Below are 13780 nucleotides of genomic sequence, written 5' to 3' on the forward strand. Positions count from 1 at the left end.
CATGGACTGTGTGAGGTCAATGGGAGGTCAATGCCTTGTTGTGACTGGAGCAGACACAACATAAACACTAATAATATGTTTGGGGTTATTTGGGGGTGGGGGCTTTAAAATTTGTAGAAAGGCACAGTCCAATCAGAATCTGGCTTCAGGCAGGGATTTAAAGGATTTCTACCATGATGGCATGCATGAAATGTTGTTACTCCGTCAAATAAATACAATGGTGTCTACTGCAGCTAAACTTTAAATATGCCAGCAAGAGAGAGCTGAAAAGTCAGGGTAGACAGAGAGGGAAAGGGAGAAGTTATAAACATAAGATCTTATTCCAGTCTCAACAAAATATTTGGCAAGACTGGGTGTGCTGGGAAAGGCTGTGTAATTAAATAGAAAAAAATACTATTTCTTTTCACAGTATCCAAGGAATAGTTACAAGAGCATGGTAGTCTGAAATATCAGAGTGAAGATCTTGCTTATTTCTATATAAACAGATCATTGACAGGGGGTGAACCTGTGCAGTCTCGGCCTTCAGCACTCAAATTCTCTGGCCACGCTCACACACGCCACCACCGGCCCCTGCTACCATTCCAAGTCCTCCCCACGAGAACCGGTACACTCCGCTCTACCGTAATGAACCCAGTGAACTTCAACAGAGCGCGCTCATAGTCTATCTGCACGACTGTGTCAGATGAGAGAGCGTGAAGGAGAGAGAGCGAGACAGAGGAGGATATCCACATATGTCAGTGCTCTGTTGCGGTTAGTTGATTCTCTGATTCCTTGATTGACTCAATAACAAGACCCAGCACCTTGCACACTTGGAATTTGGAGCTCATCCCATTTGATTCATTTGGTTCCAGTGGGATTCTACTCAACTGCTGCTTGGATACAGTTCCCATTTTTCCTTTCATACAATGAAAAACCAGAGAGAGGAGAAATAGCCAACTTCCTGGGTGTAACTAGGAACATATTGGCACCACAAATAAATTCCTGCGTTACACACACATCGTAAAAAGGACCTGGAAACATCAGCACACTCACAACAAGTCTGTGGCTCACATTGCAAGAGAGAGAGAGAGGAGGAGGGGGAGGAGAAAGGAGTGTGCCATCTGTCCAAACTTCTCCCTCTGTGTCAGCCACTCTCCCCACAGGTGCCGAGGTCATTCATTCCTCATCCACCCAGCCCTCACCCTAACTCCCCCAACAGGTCAATACAAGCTTTGCCTTTGAGGAACAGGGAGGGGAATTCGTGTTAAGGGTTAGTGTATGACCGGTAGGAAATGATTAATAATGGCAGATATGACTACAGGACTTGACTCATGTTTGAAATGGGGAATGTTACTTAAAACTGATGTGGGCGTGGATGACACATGGCTCTGCAGGGGTTTCCTCGGAGGGGGAGGGGGGGGTGAGTCATCACTTGACCCACTCCAATACCGAGCATGTCATTCTCACACACTCAGAGTATCCAGCACTTTACATGTTTTTCAAGGCCTGTCAAAGGGTCAGGGCAGGAGTTCAAATAGAGCACAGCCTGGCCTACTCCTGGGACACATTGTACAGTACCACTGAATAACAGTATTGACCATTGAGGTCCCATTAGAGTAGCAGAGATATACAGTACCAGTCAAAGGTTTGGACACACCTACTCATTCAAGGGTTTTTCTTTATTTGTACTATTTTCTACATTGTAGAATAATAGTGAAGACATCAAAACTATGAAATAACACATATGGAATCATGTAGTAACCAAAAAAGTGTTAAACAAATTCAGATTCTTCAAATAGCCACCCTTTGCCTTGATGACAGCTTTGCACACTCTTGGCATTCTCACAACCAGCTTCACCTGGAATGCTTTTCCAACTGTCTTAAGGAGTTCCCACATATGCTGAGCACTTGTTGGCTGCTTTTCCTTCACTCTGCCGTCCGACTCATCCCAAACCATCTCAATTGGGTTGTGAAGGCCAGGTCATCTGATGCAGCACTCCATCACTCTCCTTGGTAAAATAACCCTTACACAGCCTGGAGGTGTGTTAGGTCATTGTCCTGTTGAAAAACAAATGATAGTCCCACTAAGCCCAAACCAGCTGCAGAATGCTGTGGTAGCCATGCTGGTTAAGTGTGCCTTGAATTCTAAATAAATCACAGACAGTGTCACCAGCGTAACACCTCCTCCTTCATGCTTTACGGTGGGAACTACACATGCGGAGATCATCCGTTCACCCACACCGCGTCTCACAAAGACACGGCGGTTGGAACCAAAAATGTCCAATTTGGACTCATCAGACCAAAAAACAAATTTCCACCGGTCTAATGTCCATTGCTTGTGTTTCTTGGCCCAAGCAGGTCTCTTCTTCTTATTGGTGTCCTTTAGCTCAGCTGGTAGAGCACGGCGCTTGTAACGCCAAGGTAGTGGGTTCGATCCCCGGGACCACCCATACAAAAAAAAAATATGTATGCACACATGACTGTAAGTCGCTTTGGATAAAAGCGTCTGCTAAATGGCATATTATATTATATATTATTAATTCGACCATGAAGGACTGATTCACACAGTCCCCTCTGAACAGTTGATGTTGAGATGTGTCTGTGACTTGAACTCTGAAGCATTTATTTGGGCTGCAATTTCTGAGGCTGGTAACCCTAATGAACTTATCCTCTGCAGCAGAGGTAACTCTGGGTCTTCCATTCCTGTGGCGGTCCTCATGAGAACCAGTTTCATCATAGCGCTTGATGGTTTTTGCGACTGCACTTGAAGAAACTTTCAAAGTTCTTGAACTGTTCCGTATTGACTGACCTTCATGTCTTAAAGTAATGATGGACTGTCGTTTCTCTTTGCTTATTTGAGCTGTTCTTGCCATAATATGGACTTGGTCTTTTACCAAACAGGGCTATCTTCTGTATACTCCCCCTACCTTGTCACAACAAAACTGATTGGCTCAAACGCATACCACAAATTAACTTTTAAGAAGGCATGCTTGTTAATTGAAATGCATTCCAGGTGACTACCTCATGAAGTTGGTTGAGAGAATGCCAAGAGTGTGCAAAGCTGTCATCAAGGCAAAGGGTGGCTATTTCAAGAATCTCAAATATAACATATATTTTGATTTGTTTAACACTTTTTTGGTTACTAGATAATTCCATATGTGTTATTTCATAGTTTTGATGTCTTCACTATTATTCTACAATGTAAAAAATAGTAAAAATAAAGAAAAACCCTTGAATGAGTAGGTGTGTCCAAACTTTTGACTGGTAGTGTACATGTAGAGCCTAATTGCCCTCACAGTTTACAGTATGAATGTCTGTGAATATCCTTAAACCTTCCTGCTCTACTGTAATGTGGGCATGAATAGGATACAGGCGGACGGGTGTCACATTGACTTGTTAAAGCCAGCAGCTTCAGGAAGAAAGGAGGCTATAGAGCCACCTGTGCTGCCCACCTCGGCTTCACTCCTCTCATTTAGGTCTTTTTACTTCCCCTGAGTGAATGAAGTAAAAAGGGCACGTAATTTCCCTCTGACTGCACAGCAGGTCTTGGCCCCTCAGGCATGACCAGTATTGTTCCTCAAAGTTCTCCTGTCTGGAATGGACCAGGTTCTCTACTCCTGCAGCCGCTGGCAACACACACGCATGCACGCCACGCATATACACACAATTTTCTTAGCTCTAAATCTCGTCTTCTCCCTGTAAACCAACAACTCCAGTAATGCCAGAGCCCAGTCCAGACCTCTTAAGCCGCACTTTGATATTTCCTGGGAAATCAGCACTCACTACCAACAAATCACAATCTGTTTGCAAGTGTCTCTGAAAGGCTAGTCTGGGGATTCTATGAGGTCAACCATTGAGGTCCTGCACTCATAATAGGCTTTCTCTAGAACAAATAGAAAATGGAACTGATGTGTATCTTTTTTCCTGTATGAAAATGCATCAGCACAATGGCACATTCACCCACTACTTTAGCTATTCAAAGATTAACGTTTAACCAAAGCTTTCTATCGCCAGGCTCTCGATACCAATTGACCCTTACAATTTAACCATACGATCAGCCATTATGTTAACATTAACCTGTCTCCCATGATTTATGTTTGACTAAAATGATGGGGCGAGACTCTTCACAGCACAGCATGGTCTTATACTTAGCCTAAATGACTGAACCTACAGCTGCATGATACTACACACCCTAAGTGCCATTGATATCTCTTGCAATCCGTCAACCAATGCGGACACACCAGACACAAACAAAACAGTGGTACAAAGATCCTATACTAGCCATTATACAGTGGGGGAAAAAAGTATTTAGTCAGCCACCAATTGTGCAAGTTCTCCCACTTAGAAAGATGAGAGAGGCCTGTAATTTTCATCATAGGTACATGTCAACTATGACAGACAAATTGAGAAAAAAAATCCAGAAAATCACATTGTAGGATTTTTAATGAATTTATTAGCAAATTATGGTGGAAAATAAGTATTTGGTCACCTACAAACAACAAAGATTTCTGGCTCTCACAGACCTGTAACTTCTTCTTTAAGTGGCTCCTCTGTCCTCCACTCGTTACCTGTATTAATGGCACCTGTTTGAACTTGTTATCAGTATAAAAGACACTTGTCCACAACCTCAAACAGTCACACTACAAACTCCACTATGGCCAAGACCAAAGAGCTGTCAAAGGACACCAGAAACAAAATTGTAGACCTACACCAGGCTGGGAAGACTGAATCTGCAATAGGTAAGCAGCTTGGTTTGAAGAAATCAACTGTGGGAGCAATTATTAGGAAATGGAAGACATACAAGACCACTGATAATCTCCCTCGATCTGGGGCTCCACGCAAGATCTCACCCCGTGGGGTCAAAATGATCACAAGAAGGGTGAGCAAAAATCCCAGAACCACACGGGGGGGACCTAGTGAACGACCTGCAGAGAGCTGGGACCAAAGTAACAAAGCCTACCATCAGTAACACACTACGCCGCCAGGGACTCAAATCCTGCAGTGCCAGACGTGTCCCCCTGCTTAAGCCAGTACATGTCCAGGCCCGTCTGAAGTTTGCTAGAGTGCATTTGGATGATCCAGAAGAGGATTGGGAGAATGTCATAATTAGTAAAAATACATGTTTTAATAGTATAAAAGTAAGCCTTTATTACTCTTGCCCTGCATATCTAACTGATCTGATTATGAATGATTGACCTTGAGATTATTATTTTCTTCGACATATCAGATGACATGTTCAATCTCTCTAATGAGTGATGGTGGAATAGCTCTCTGTGAGAAATAATCCCCAGTGGAAATTGAGAGCAGCTTTCGAGCACACAGATCTGGGAGCAATTCCACCGCCTGAGAAACGCATAAAACCTCAGACGTTTTACAGCGAACACACGTAAAACACTGCACATAAAATGGATTCATTAACATTTTAAATATCAGTCATCAATATCAGAACTAGACAACCCATGCCAACACTTCTTGGACCCGATGTGAGGCAATTCTGGACATTTCTATCAACACATTGCCCCACATTCGAGTGAAAACAGAGATTTACTCAAAGTCTGCATTCACTCCGATTACTCTTGACAAGGCGAGGGCCTTGCGCCACGTCTGATGTGATTGCACATTTTCCCGCAGTCTACTGTAGAGACAGGCAAAACAAACCAACAGCCAACTGCACCGTTTCAAATATATTATATTAAAATGCTCTAAGTGATTCAACCCATTACACTGATGGATGGTGATAATGAAACTATATTCAGTTGATAAACAACAATAACACAGTCAAACCAGTAGGAGGGAGTCCAGTCTTAAGAGCGCTGGGAAAACTCTCACAGAGAAACAGTTGTTTTCACATGACCCTAATTGCTATGAAGAATGGGCTGAGGCCTCGCTGTCCTCTCTGGCACAGTGTGGGCCACCAGCAGAGTGCCTGTATGATTATTTACAGATGAGCCCTCCGACCAACTCAGGCTTTGTTTGACAGTATGCACCACTTCGACTCCACTACTAATAAACTGTGAGGAGCGTGAAACAAAAACAGATTGGAAGAGAGGGATGGCTTAACCAAACCATTTCAAGCATTCTCATAACATCAATATACAATAAATTGACACCAGTGTGGGTTGTCAACCACATGCTGCAGCTGAAGAGAGAATACTCACTGCTGGGGCCGGACAAGGTGGGGGGACTGCTTGACGGTCAGGGTCATCTGAGCCATGTTGCTGACAGGGACTGGGGCAGGGGCATAACCCTGCTGGGGGATGGGCACCTGCTGGGGAATGGGCCTCTGGGGCACTATGCTACGGCCATTGGTGTGTCCATTGGTGTGGCCGTTCCCTGGCTGCGCTGGGTTGGAAGAGGTGGGCATGGTCTTCTGTTCACATGCCTTGCCATTGGAGCCCGGCTTGCAGACACAGAGCAGGGGCCTCAGACACATTCCTCCATTCTGGCACTGGGGCAGGCAGTTGGCTGCAGCACAAAACATAGGGGGAAAAGAGAGAGAAAGAGAGAGAGTAAGAGGGCAATGTGTACATATTCACACACACGCACACTCTAGAAGCAGACATATCCCATGTTAAATGCCACTTCTATGATGTCGTCTCAGGGAGCCCTTTGGTAGCTACACTGAGTGTAAAAAACATTAGGAACAACTTCCTAATATTGAGTTGCACCCCCTTTTGCCCTCAGAACAGTCTCAATTCGTCAGGGCATGGGGACTTTACACAGTGTCGAAAGTGTTCCACAGGGATGCTGGCCCATGTTGACTCCAATTCGTTCCACAGTTGTGTCAAGTTGGCTGGATGTCTTTTGGGTGGTGGACCATTCTTGATACACATGGGAAACTGTTAAATGTGAAAAACCTGCAGCGTTGCAGTTCTTGACACACTCAAACCGGGGCCTGGCACCTACTACCATACCCCATTCAAAGGCACAATCTTTTGTCTTGCCCATTCACCCTCTGAATGGCACACATACACAATCCATGTCTCAAGGCTCAGAAATCATTCTTTAACCGGTCTCCTCCCCTTCATCTACACTGATTGAAGTGGATTTAACAGGTGACACCATTAAGGGATCATAGCTTTCACCTGGTGAGTCTATGTCATGGAAAGAGCTAATGTTTTGTACACTCAGTGTATATTAAGACATTGATTGAGGAAACTCAGTTAGGGGGGTTCATTTAGGTGCCATAGAGTCATTACTCAAACCAGAAGTAATGCACAAATTTGGAAAAAAGTATCATGAATAATGCATTACCAAACATGGAGTTGTTTTTTTCCTGGTTAACAAATGAATTCTCTACAGTACTGAGCATTCATAATAAGCTTTCTGTCCTGCTTAAGGAAGAGGGACAGGAATAGAAAACAGTGACAGAATCTAAATGCCTCACAATCATAGTCGGAGAAAAGTGTTCCCATGCCTCTCTCTCTGTCGTTATTAGCAGCCAATGTAAATACCACCTCCATGGTTCCTCACACTGTGAATATACCCCCACCCATCCCAAAGCTGAGAGTTTCGTGGTGCTTTACTCCAGCAGAGGCCCTGCAATCAATGACTGGAGTCCCTGGCGCAATAACATCATGTGTTGTGGTTTGGGGCATCAGAGAGAGGGACTGTGTGTGTGTATGTATGTATTTGGGTTTTTCTTAGAGTTGTTACAGGAGACTTGCAGGTCGCCTGTAATTACACTGGGCTCTTTTCTCTAAAGGCACAGGACTGGGACTGTAATCTTTCAACTACAAAGCATTTTTCAACCACACACACACACACTTGCTTTCAGCTGAGCCAAAATTCCAGTGGGCTACACGTGTGAAGTGTGAAAGGAAAGTGAGGGGTCTCTCTCTCCCCGGCCCCACAGGGTCCCTGAGATGGGGTTCCTGCTCCACACTCCTCATTAGCTCCTTTTGATTTGTGAAAGTGATTAACGAGAGTGAGAGCAAACTGCATCAAAAAGCAAGTCATGCACCACCCAAGACCTTGAAAAAAAAAAATCCCTCTCTCTCGATGGGCATCTACAACTGGTTCACCACTGGCTCAACACTTTCTCCACCCCACTGAGCTATTCAGACACAGGAAACCTAATGAACACATGCTGTGCAACAAGCAACCCCCCTTAGAAGCATCAGGGGGCAATCACATCACAGATTACATCACTCCTGCTGAGTTACGTTTTGGTTTCTACATACCCCACACTATAATTTTCCACTCTGGGGCGGCTTTTTTGCTTTCTTTTCCGAGTAACGGAAATTGTTTTCTTTTTTCGCCGATGTACCTTTGCAGGACCTGAGTAAGGCTGCCATCTGTTTGTGAATAGTTCCTCTCAAGCAGAGGTAGGGCTACACAAGAACACTGTTCTGTGACAAGGGCACAGTATAAGTGATGCCGATTTAAGTGTTAGCTGGGGAGGGAAAATAAATCATTCAAAGTGACATTCCACTGATGAAACTACACCTTGGTGGACTCATTGGGAGCGCTGCTGGAATCTGCAAGGGTCTGTCATGGAATACTAAAATGTGTGTCTGTGTTTGGAGGGGAGGGGGTTCTCGATTGATGTGTACCCTTATAATAACTTTGTGTGTGCCTATATTTAAAAAAGGAGGGAGGGGGGCGGGAGTTAGGGAGGGAGGGAGGGAGGGCGGGAGTTAGGGAGGGAGGGAGGGACTACTCCCTCTCTCAGGAAATAATGTTCTAGTGCAGGTGTTACGGGATGTACCATTAGTTGAATAACCACCCATCCTACAGCCTGTCCACACCAATCCCTAAAGCCTCACTTATTCCCAAGGCAGCAGATGACCAAAAGTTTTTATTACGTGATCTATTTCTCACACACAAAGTTAAATTGGGTCTGAAATAGTGTTGCAGTTGTGTGAATACTGTGTTTGACAAGAAATAAAAGATTACTTTTTGATTGATGTCTTTTTCCTCACTCATGCTTTTACTCAATATAAACTGTGTCTGTCTACCCACCTCCTGTACAATATGTAGGACAGAGACAGAGCACCTGGCTACATTGCTGACTCAAGCAGTCTGGGCCTCAATGGCCATTTCTATCAATTACAGCTAATCATTGTGTTTATCGCTGGAGTTGACACAAGACCACACTGAATTCTGTTGCTGTCCATTGAATGAGCAGCAGCATTGTAAACTTCCAGCCAAGTGTCTGACATTGTGGTTCACTAAAGCATGTGGAGAGCCAAGTCGATTAAGACATTCCTGTTGCCATGGTATTGTGCCCATACTTGGTCCTCACCCCACTTAACTGCTGCTCCAGATCCAGGGCCTCTGAATAGGCACTGTATAATGACAGCAGCCACAGACGTTCCCCTCAATCAGCAGACTAATCATAAATCACCAGGTGCTGGGCTGAGATGAAAACTGCTCTATTTCCTCCATCTCTCTTGTCACACATTTCCATTGTCTAAGAATGGACTGATTTCCCTGATTTATTATGCAGCTTTTCCTTGTTCATTTTCAAAAGAGTTTCTCTGCCTCTTCCAATAGGCTATAGTTCTAATTCTCCTCTTGGACTAGCCTGTGAGTGCTACAGCATCTTTAAATTACCCTCAACTAAGGATGAGGAACAAGTGTACAAAAACACCTTTGTGAGTCCATCCCATCCACTGCAGTATCTGGCTGCCTCATTTGCTTTCAACATCCTGTGCTGTCTTTTAGGGACACGCAAGGCAAAGCATGAGACCGCTTAAAGGCACAGCGCAGTAAAAATTATTTTTTTACTGTTTTTTTTATATCATATTCTACAACAGCTGATGAAATTAACACTGTAAAAGTGTGAATTTTCTGTTTTATTTTCTGATAGTTCATGGTTAAAAATACAATCTGCACAGGACCTTCTACAGGTTTGCATGGGCGGGAGTTTCAGATTTCCATGGTGACATCACCATGTGGTAAATTGGTTAATAGACCAATAACAAAGAGTGTTCCAAACCTCTCTGCCAATAACAGCTAGTTTTGAGTTTTCCCCTCCCCACTCAGACCACTCCCAGACAGTCCTTGCAAAATTATTTCTTGAGGAAAAAATGTGTTGCTGAAAAGCTACATATGCCCATTTTTATGGAAATCTGTTAGTAAGGTACTTAATTTATATAAAAACGGCTGCATTGGGCCTTTAAATATATGAAATGGTTGAACCTGTCACATTCTCTTAACTTTGGGGGACTTTCAAGTAGCCTCTTCATGAGCAATCCTTCTTGAAAAATGAAGACTGCTCCTCCGCTGTGCCGTGCAGCTACGCAGAAGTGAAATATTTTCATGTTCTGTTTTGTCTGGCCCGGTCTGCTTACTTTTGGGTTGCACTCGGTTAAGGGAGAAATGGGCTGGGCAGCTTTTCAAAGCGTGAGATTACCATGCGGCTCCACATTGTACATAGCTCCGCCAGACTCCAGTGGAAGCGGAGGGAGAGAGCCTGATGGAGATGCTGCTGCCTGAACCCCAGAGGGATCTGGAAGACCATCCAACACGGTTCTCTCTCAGACAAACAAAAGTCTAACTAATCTTTATTAGTAGAGCTGGCAACGCCAAGGTCGTGTATTGAATACCCACAGGGATCACACACTGTAGGCCTACACATTCTAAAAATGAATGCACTCACTGTACTGTAAGTCATTTGTATAAAAGTGAATGCTAAGTGGCATTTGTTATTATATTAAAGGCCTATTAATACTACAAGCTATTTTCTGTTGCGGATAGTCTTGAATCTAGCAGAAAAAACAACAGAGTGCTATTCTGCTCTGCAATTCAATCATCACATGTCGTTAGACTACCTTCTTTGCGTCAGGAATAGACTGAATAAATCCTTGGGATGTTTGCTCATAATCTCTATTAGATTACAGTCCATTAAGAGGACAGAGAGGTGTTTGTAGCATCTGCATCACATGCTTGAAACTGTCTGGATGCCATTAAGACAAACAAATAAACAAACAAACAACTGAAATATTCTAAGGTGCAAAACATGTATAACATATTTTCAACATTAGTGTCATGGTTACAGCATGATGTCATGTAATAAGGAATGGCAATAACAGCTTCATGATTAAACATGCTTGGTCCATTTGCCATGTATTAAATAGGCCAGGTTTTCAGCTCTCTGTGTCACTGTTTAAGGAACGTTTTAAAATGAGCTACACTCACTCTTAAATGCACATCAATTCTTGAGTATGTATTGTGAGTGGCTTTGCATGGAAAATATCATGGATTAAATATCCTAGTGGTAATGTATGGTAAGATTTTCACAGCTTCTACTAGCTACCCGGAGAAAATTAAAATCTGGGCTTGCCTTGGTGGGAGGTTGGGAGGTTGTTGGCGTGACAACCTGAAAGAGCACTTTATGCAGCATGCTAGCAGGCCACGTGTAAGGCGTTGCCAGAACAAACAAAATTAATTTATATTAAGAAACCCTTTTGTTAGCATTTTCGGTAAGGGTAGTGGGTGGGGGGGCTGGGGTGTCCTGGAAATCAAACTCCATTAAACATTTAGCGGGTGGATTTACAACCTAGTCTATCTTCTGTGACAAGGTAGGTAGAAGAGAAAAAAAAGAGATGATCCTGAAAAACTAATTGAGCAAAAGATATAGAGAGCGATCCATAAAAGATATGACTGACTATAGCCCAGGAGTGAGTTATTATAATATTTTTCCATGTAGGAAAAAACAAGCAGAATGAAAAGGAAGAAAAGCCAAGCATACGCGTTGGTCGCTTACACTATATCATCAATCATAGTTGCATTATTCATCATATTTATTAGGGTTGTCTACAGCAATTCATTGCTATAGATGAATGGAACTTCTCCTCACAGTGCTTCCCTGGTGCTATACTACTGTACATATTAATATCACGGCCAGTGAAAAATCATAGAAATGAGCGGTGAACACCGGATGACCTGAGAATAAGCTTAGAAAATAAAAAGATTTCAAGAACATAAAGCCATTTTCCCAGAAAGAGCAACTGTACAGTAATATAAATCTAGTGACACAAAGATCTTTTGAGGTTTTTAAAAAGCAGTCATTGAAACTCCCTATAACATTTCATCTTTCCTCCATCCTGTCCACCCCGATTCCAGTATCTGGCTACAGTAGGGCGTACTGGACTCTGATCCTGACATCAAAAGGACCAATTAAAGCCATCGGTACTGTAGGAAGGTCCACTATTGGTTCTCCTCCAGAGACCTTGCACAGCATTTCCCATTCCCATCTAAACAGAAGCATTCCCCCATGGTACATTGCATGACTGCACCCACTCCCCCACCTAACCTCTGCTGCCTCAGACCATGCCAAGGAGACCATGCCATTCTACAAAGTGGAGCCCAGTCTTAAGTGTGAGCAGACCAGAGTAGAGTAGTGCAGGCACGCTGGGCCTATTAAACGTATGAATCAGGGGTCCTAGACTAAAACGTAACCCCTGGTTTCCCCAGGAGGTCCACCAGACTCGGCGAAGAGAGCTGTCTGTCTCTTATATAACCAGCCGGCAAAGCCTCACAGTCAAATACGAAAGATCCAGCTGGTGGGGCTGAGCCAAGAGGTATAAAACACTCCAAACCTGTTTCTCTTTCGGGCCGACCCTGCGTGCCTACTCCTATGCAATAACAGTGTTCTCATGACTCTGCAACACGGGCCCCAACACACTGACAGTCCTGTCATTGTTCCCAGGTGGGCAGAGTCACTGTCAGCAATGCCAGGTATTTATAAAGAACAGAATACAAAGGTGCTGTTCTCCAATCTGTCACTACTAATCATCTAAAGGCGCCTTCAAAACATATGTATGTATGCTTGGGTGAGTTTCCAAGTGGAGTAGGGGAGGTAGGTATACTGGATGGATTATATATACGGTGTGATGCTGGTATTCTGGCACAGATCTGCCTGATGAACAACGGGAGTAAAGATGATTGTGTACATTTTCCAAAGGAAGAAGTTATGAGGTGCCATGTACAACATACAGTCAATCCAAGACTGTCATCAAGAATTTGGAAGAACATTTTGAACCACTGCAACTTGTTGGCCTGCCTGCAGCAGAGGCTCGGCTGTGGTAGTGTAGTGTATACTCACGCTTGGTGCACCGCTGCGATCCAGTGGCCTTACTCCATCCGTGACAGCACTGCCCTCCACAGACATTCACCCTGCAACAACACCCAGAGACAGAGATAGAGAGCATTGTCACACACACACAAGACAAACTCATTTAGCCTAAAACTCACTTGCTGGTGGGCCTAGTGACCCACCTGTGTCGAGATTAACCAGTAAAACTGGGCCAGATCTGGTTTTAGGGGTTTCCTTTTATGGGAGGTGAAGCTGGGCGCCCTTAGCCTGGTGCTGAGACTGTGGGAATGTCCCCACTAATCATACATCTGAGAGTGCTGCGACTTGGGGCCATGCTCCTGAATACAACAGGATCTGGGCCATTTCGCTTCCTTTGAGCACACTATATTCTTTCAGAACATTACTTGAAATGAGCTGTTTTTCTTTCTGTCTCTACTGAGTGGATGTTAATACATATCTTTATTTCGTATCAACTTGAAAGTTGTAAAAAAAAAAGTTCAGAAGTGATACATTGAACGTGAAATTAATTTGGTTAAATGTCTCAAACAAGTAGTCTACAGTATTGTACGTGTTGATTTGTCAGAAATATCAAAAAGCTACATGAAACAAATGCACTGTATCATTTAAGTTGGTCTTGCAGAATATTTACTTAATCATGTATATTTAACAACCATGTTTATGTTAATTATTACAGTGAATAAGTTGGCCAGTCTAATAGCGAGTTCCTTTACCAGGTGCATGACTACTGTACAGTTA

At 43.6% G+C, this 13780-nt stretch overlaps 1 protein-coding gene across 1 annotated transcript in view; it reads right to left on the minus strand.

The window, feature by feature from the left end:
- Nucleotides 1–13780, minus strand: part of LOC121553785 (latent-transforming growth factor beta-binding protein 1) — a 163456-nt gene that overhangs the window by 148820 nt on the left and 856 nt on the right. Inside the window, exons 2-3 of the mRNA XM_045211486.1 lie at nucleotides 13034–13104; nucleotides 6138–6444 (exon numbers count right to left, since the gene is read on the minus strand). Of these exons, the coding sequence (XP_045067421.1) occupies nucleotides 6138–6444; nucleotides 13034–13104 (378 nt within the window). The remainder of the gene's footprint in view (nucleotides 1–6137; nucleotides 6445–13033; nucleotides 13105–13780) is intronic.

The sequence above is a fragment of the Coregonus clupeaformis genome, chromosome 37, assembly GCF_020615455.1.
Source record: "Coregonus clupeaformis isolate EN_2021a chromosome 37, ASM2061545v1, whole genome shotgun sequence".
In the NCBI taxonomy this organism is placed as follows: domain Eukaryota; kingdom Metazoa; phylum Chordata; class Actinopteri; order Salmoniformes; family Salmonidae; genus Coregonus; species Coregonus clupeaformis.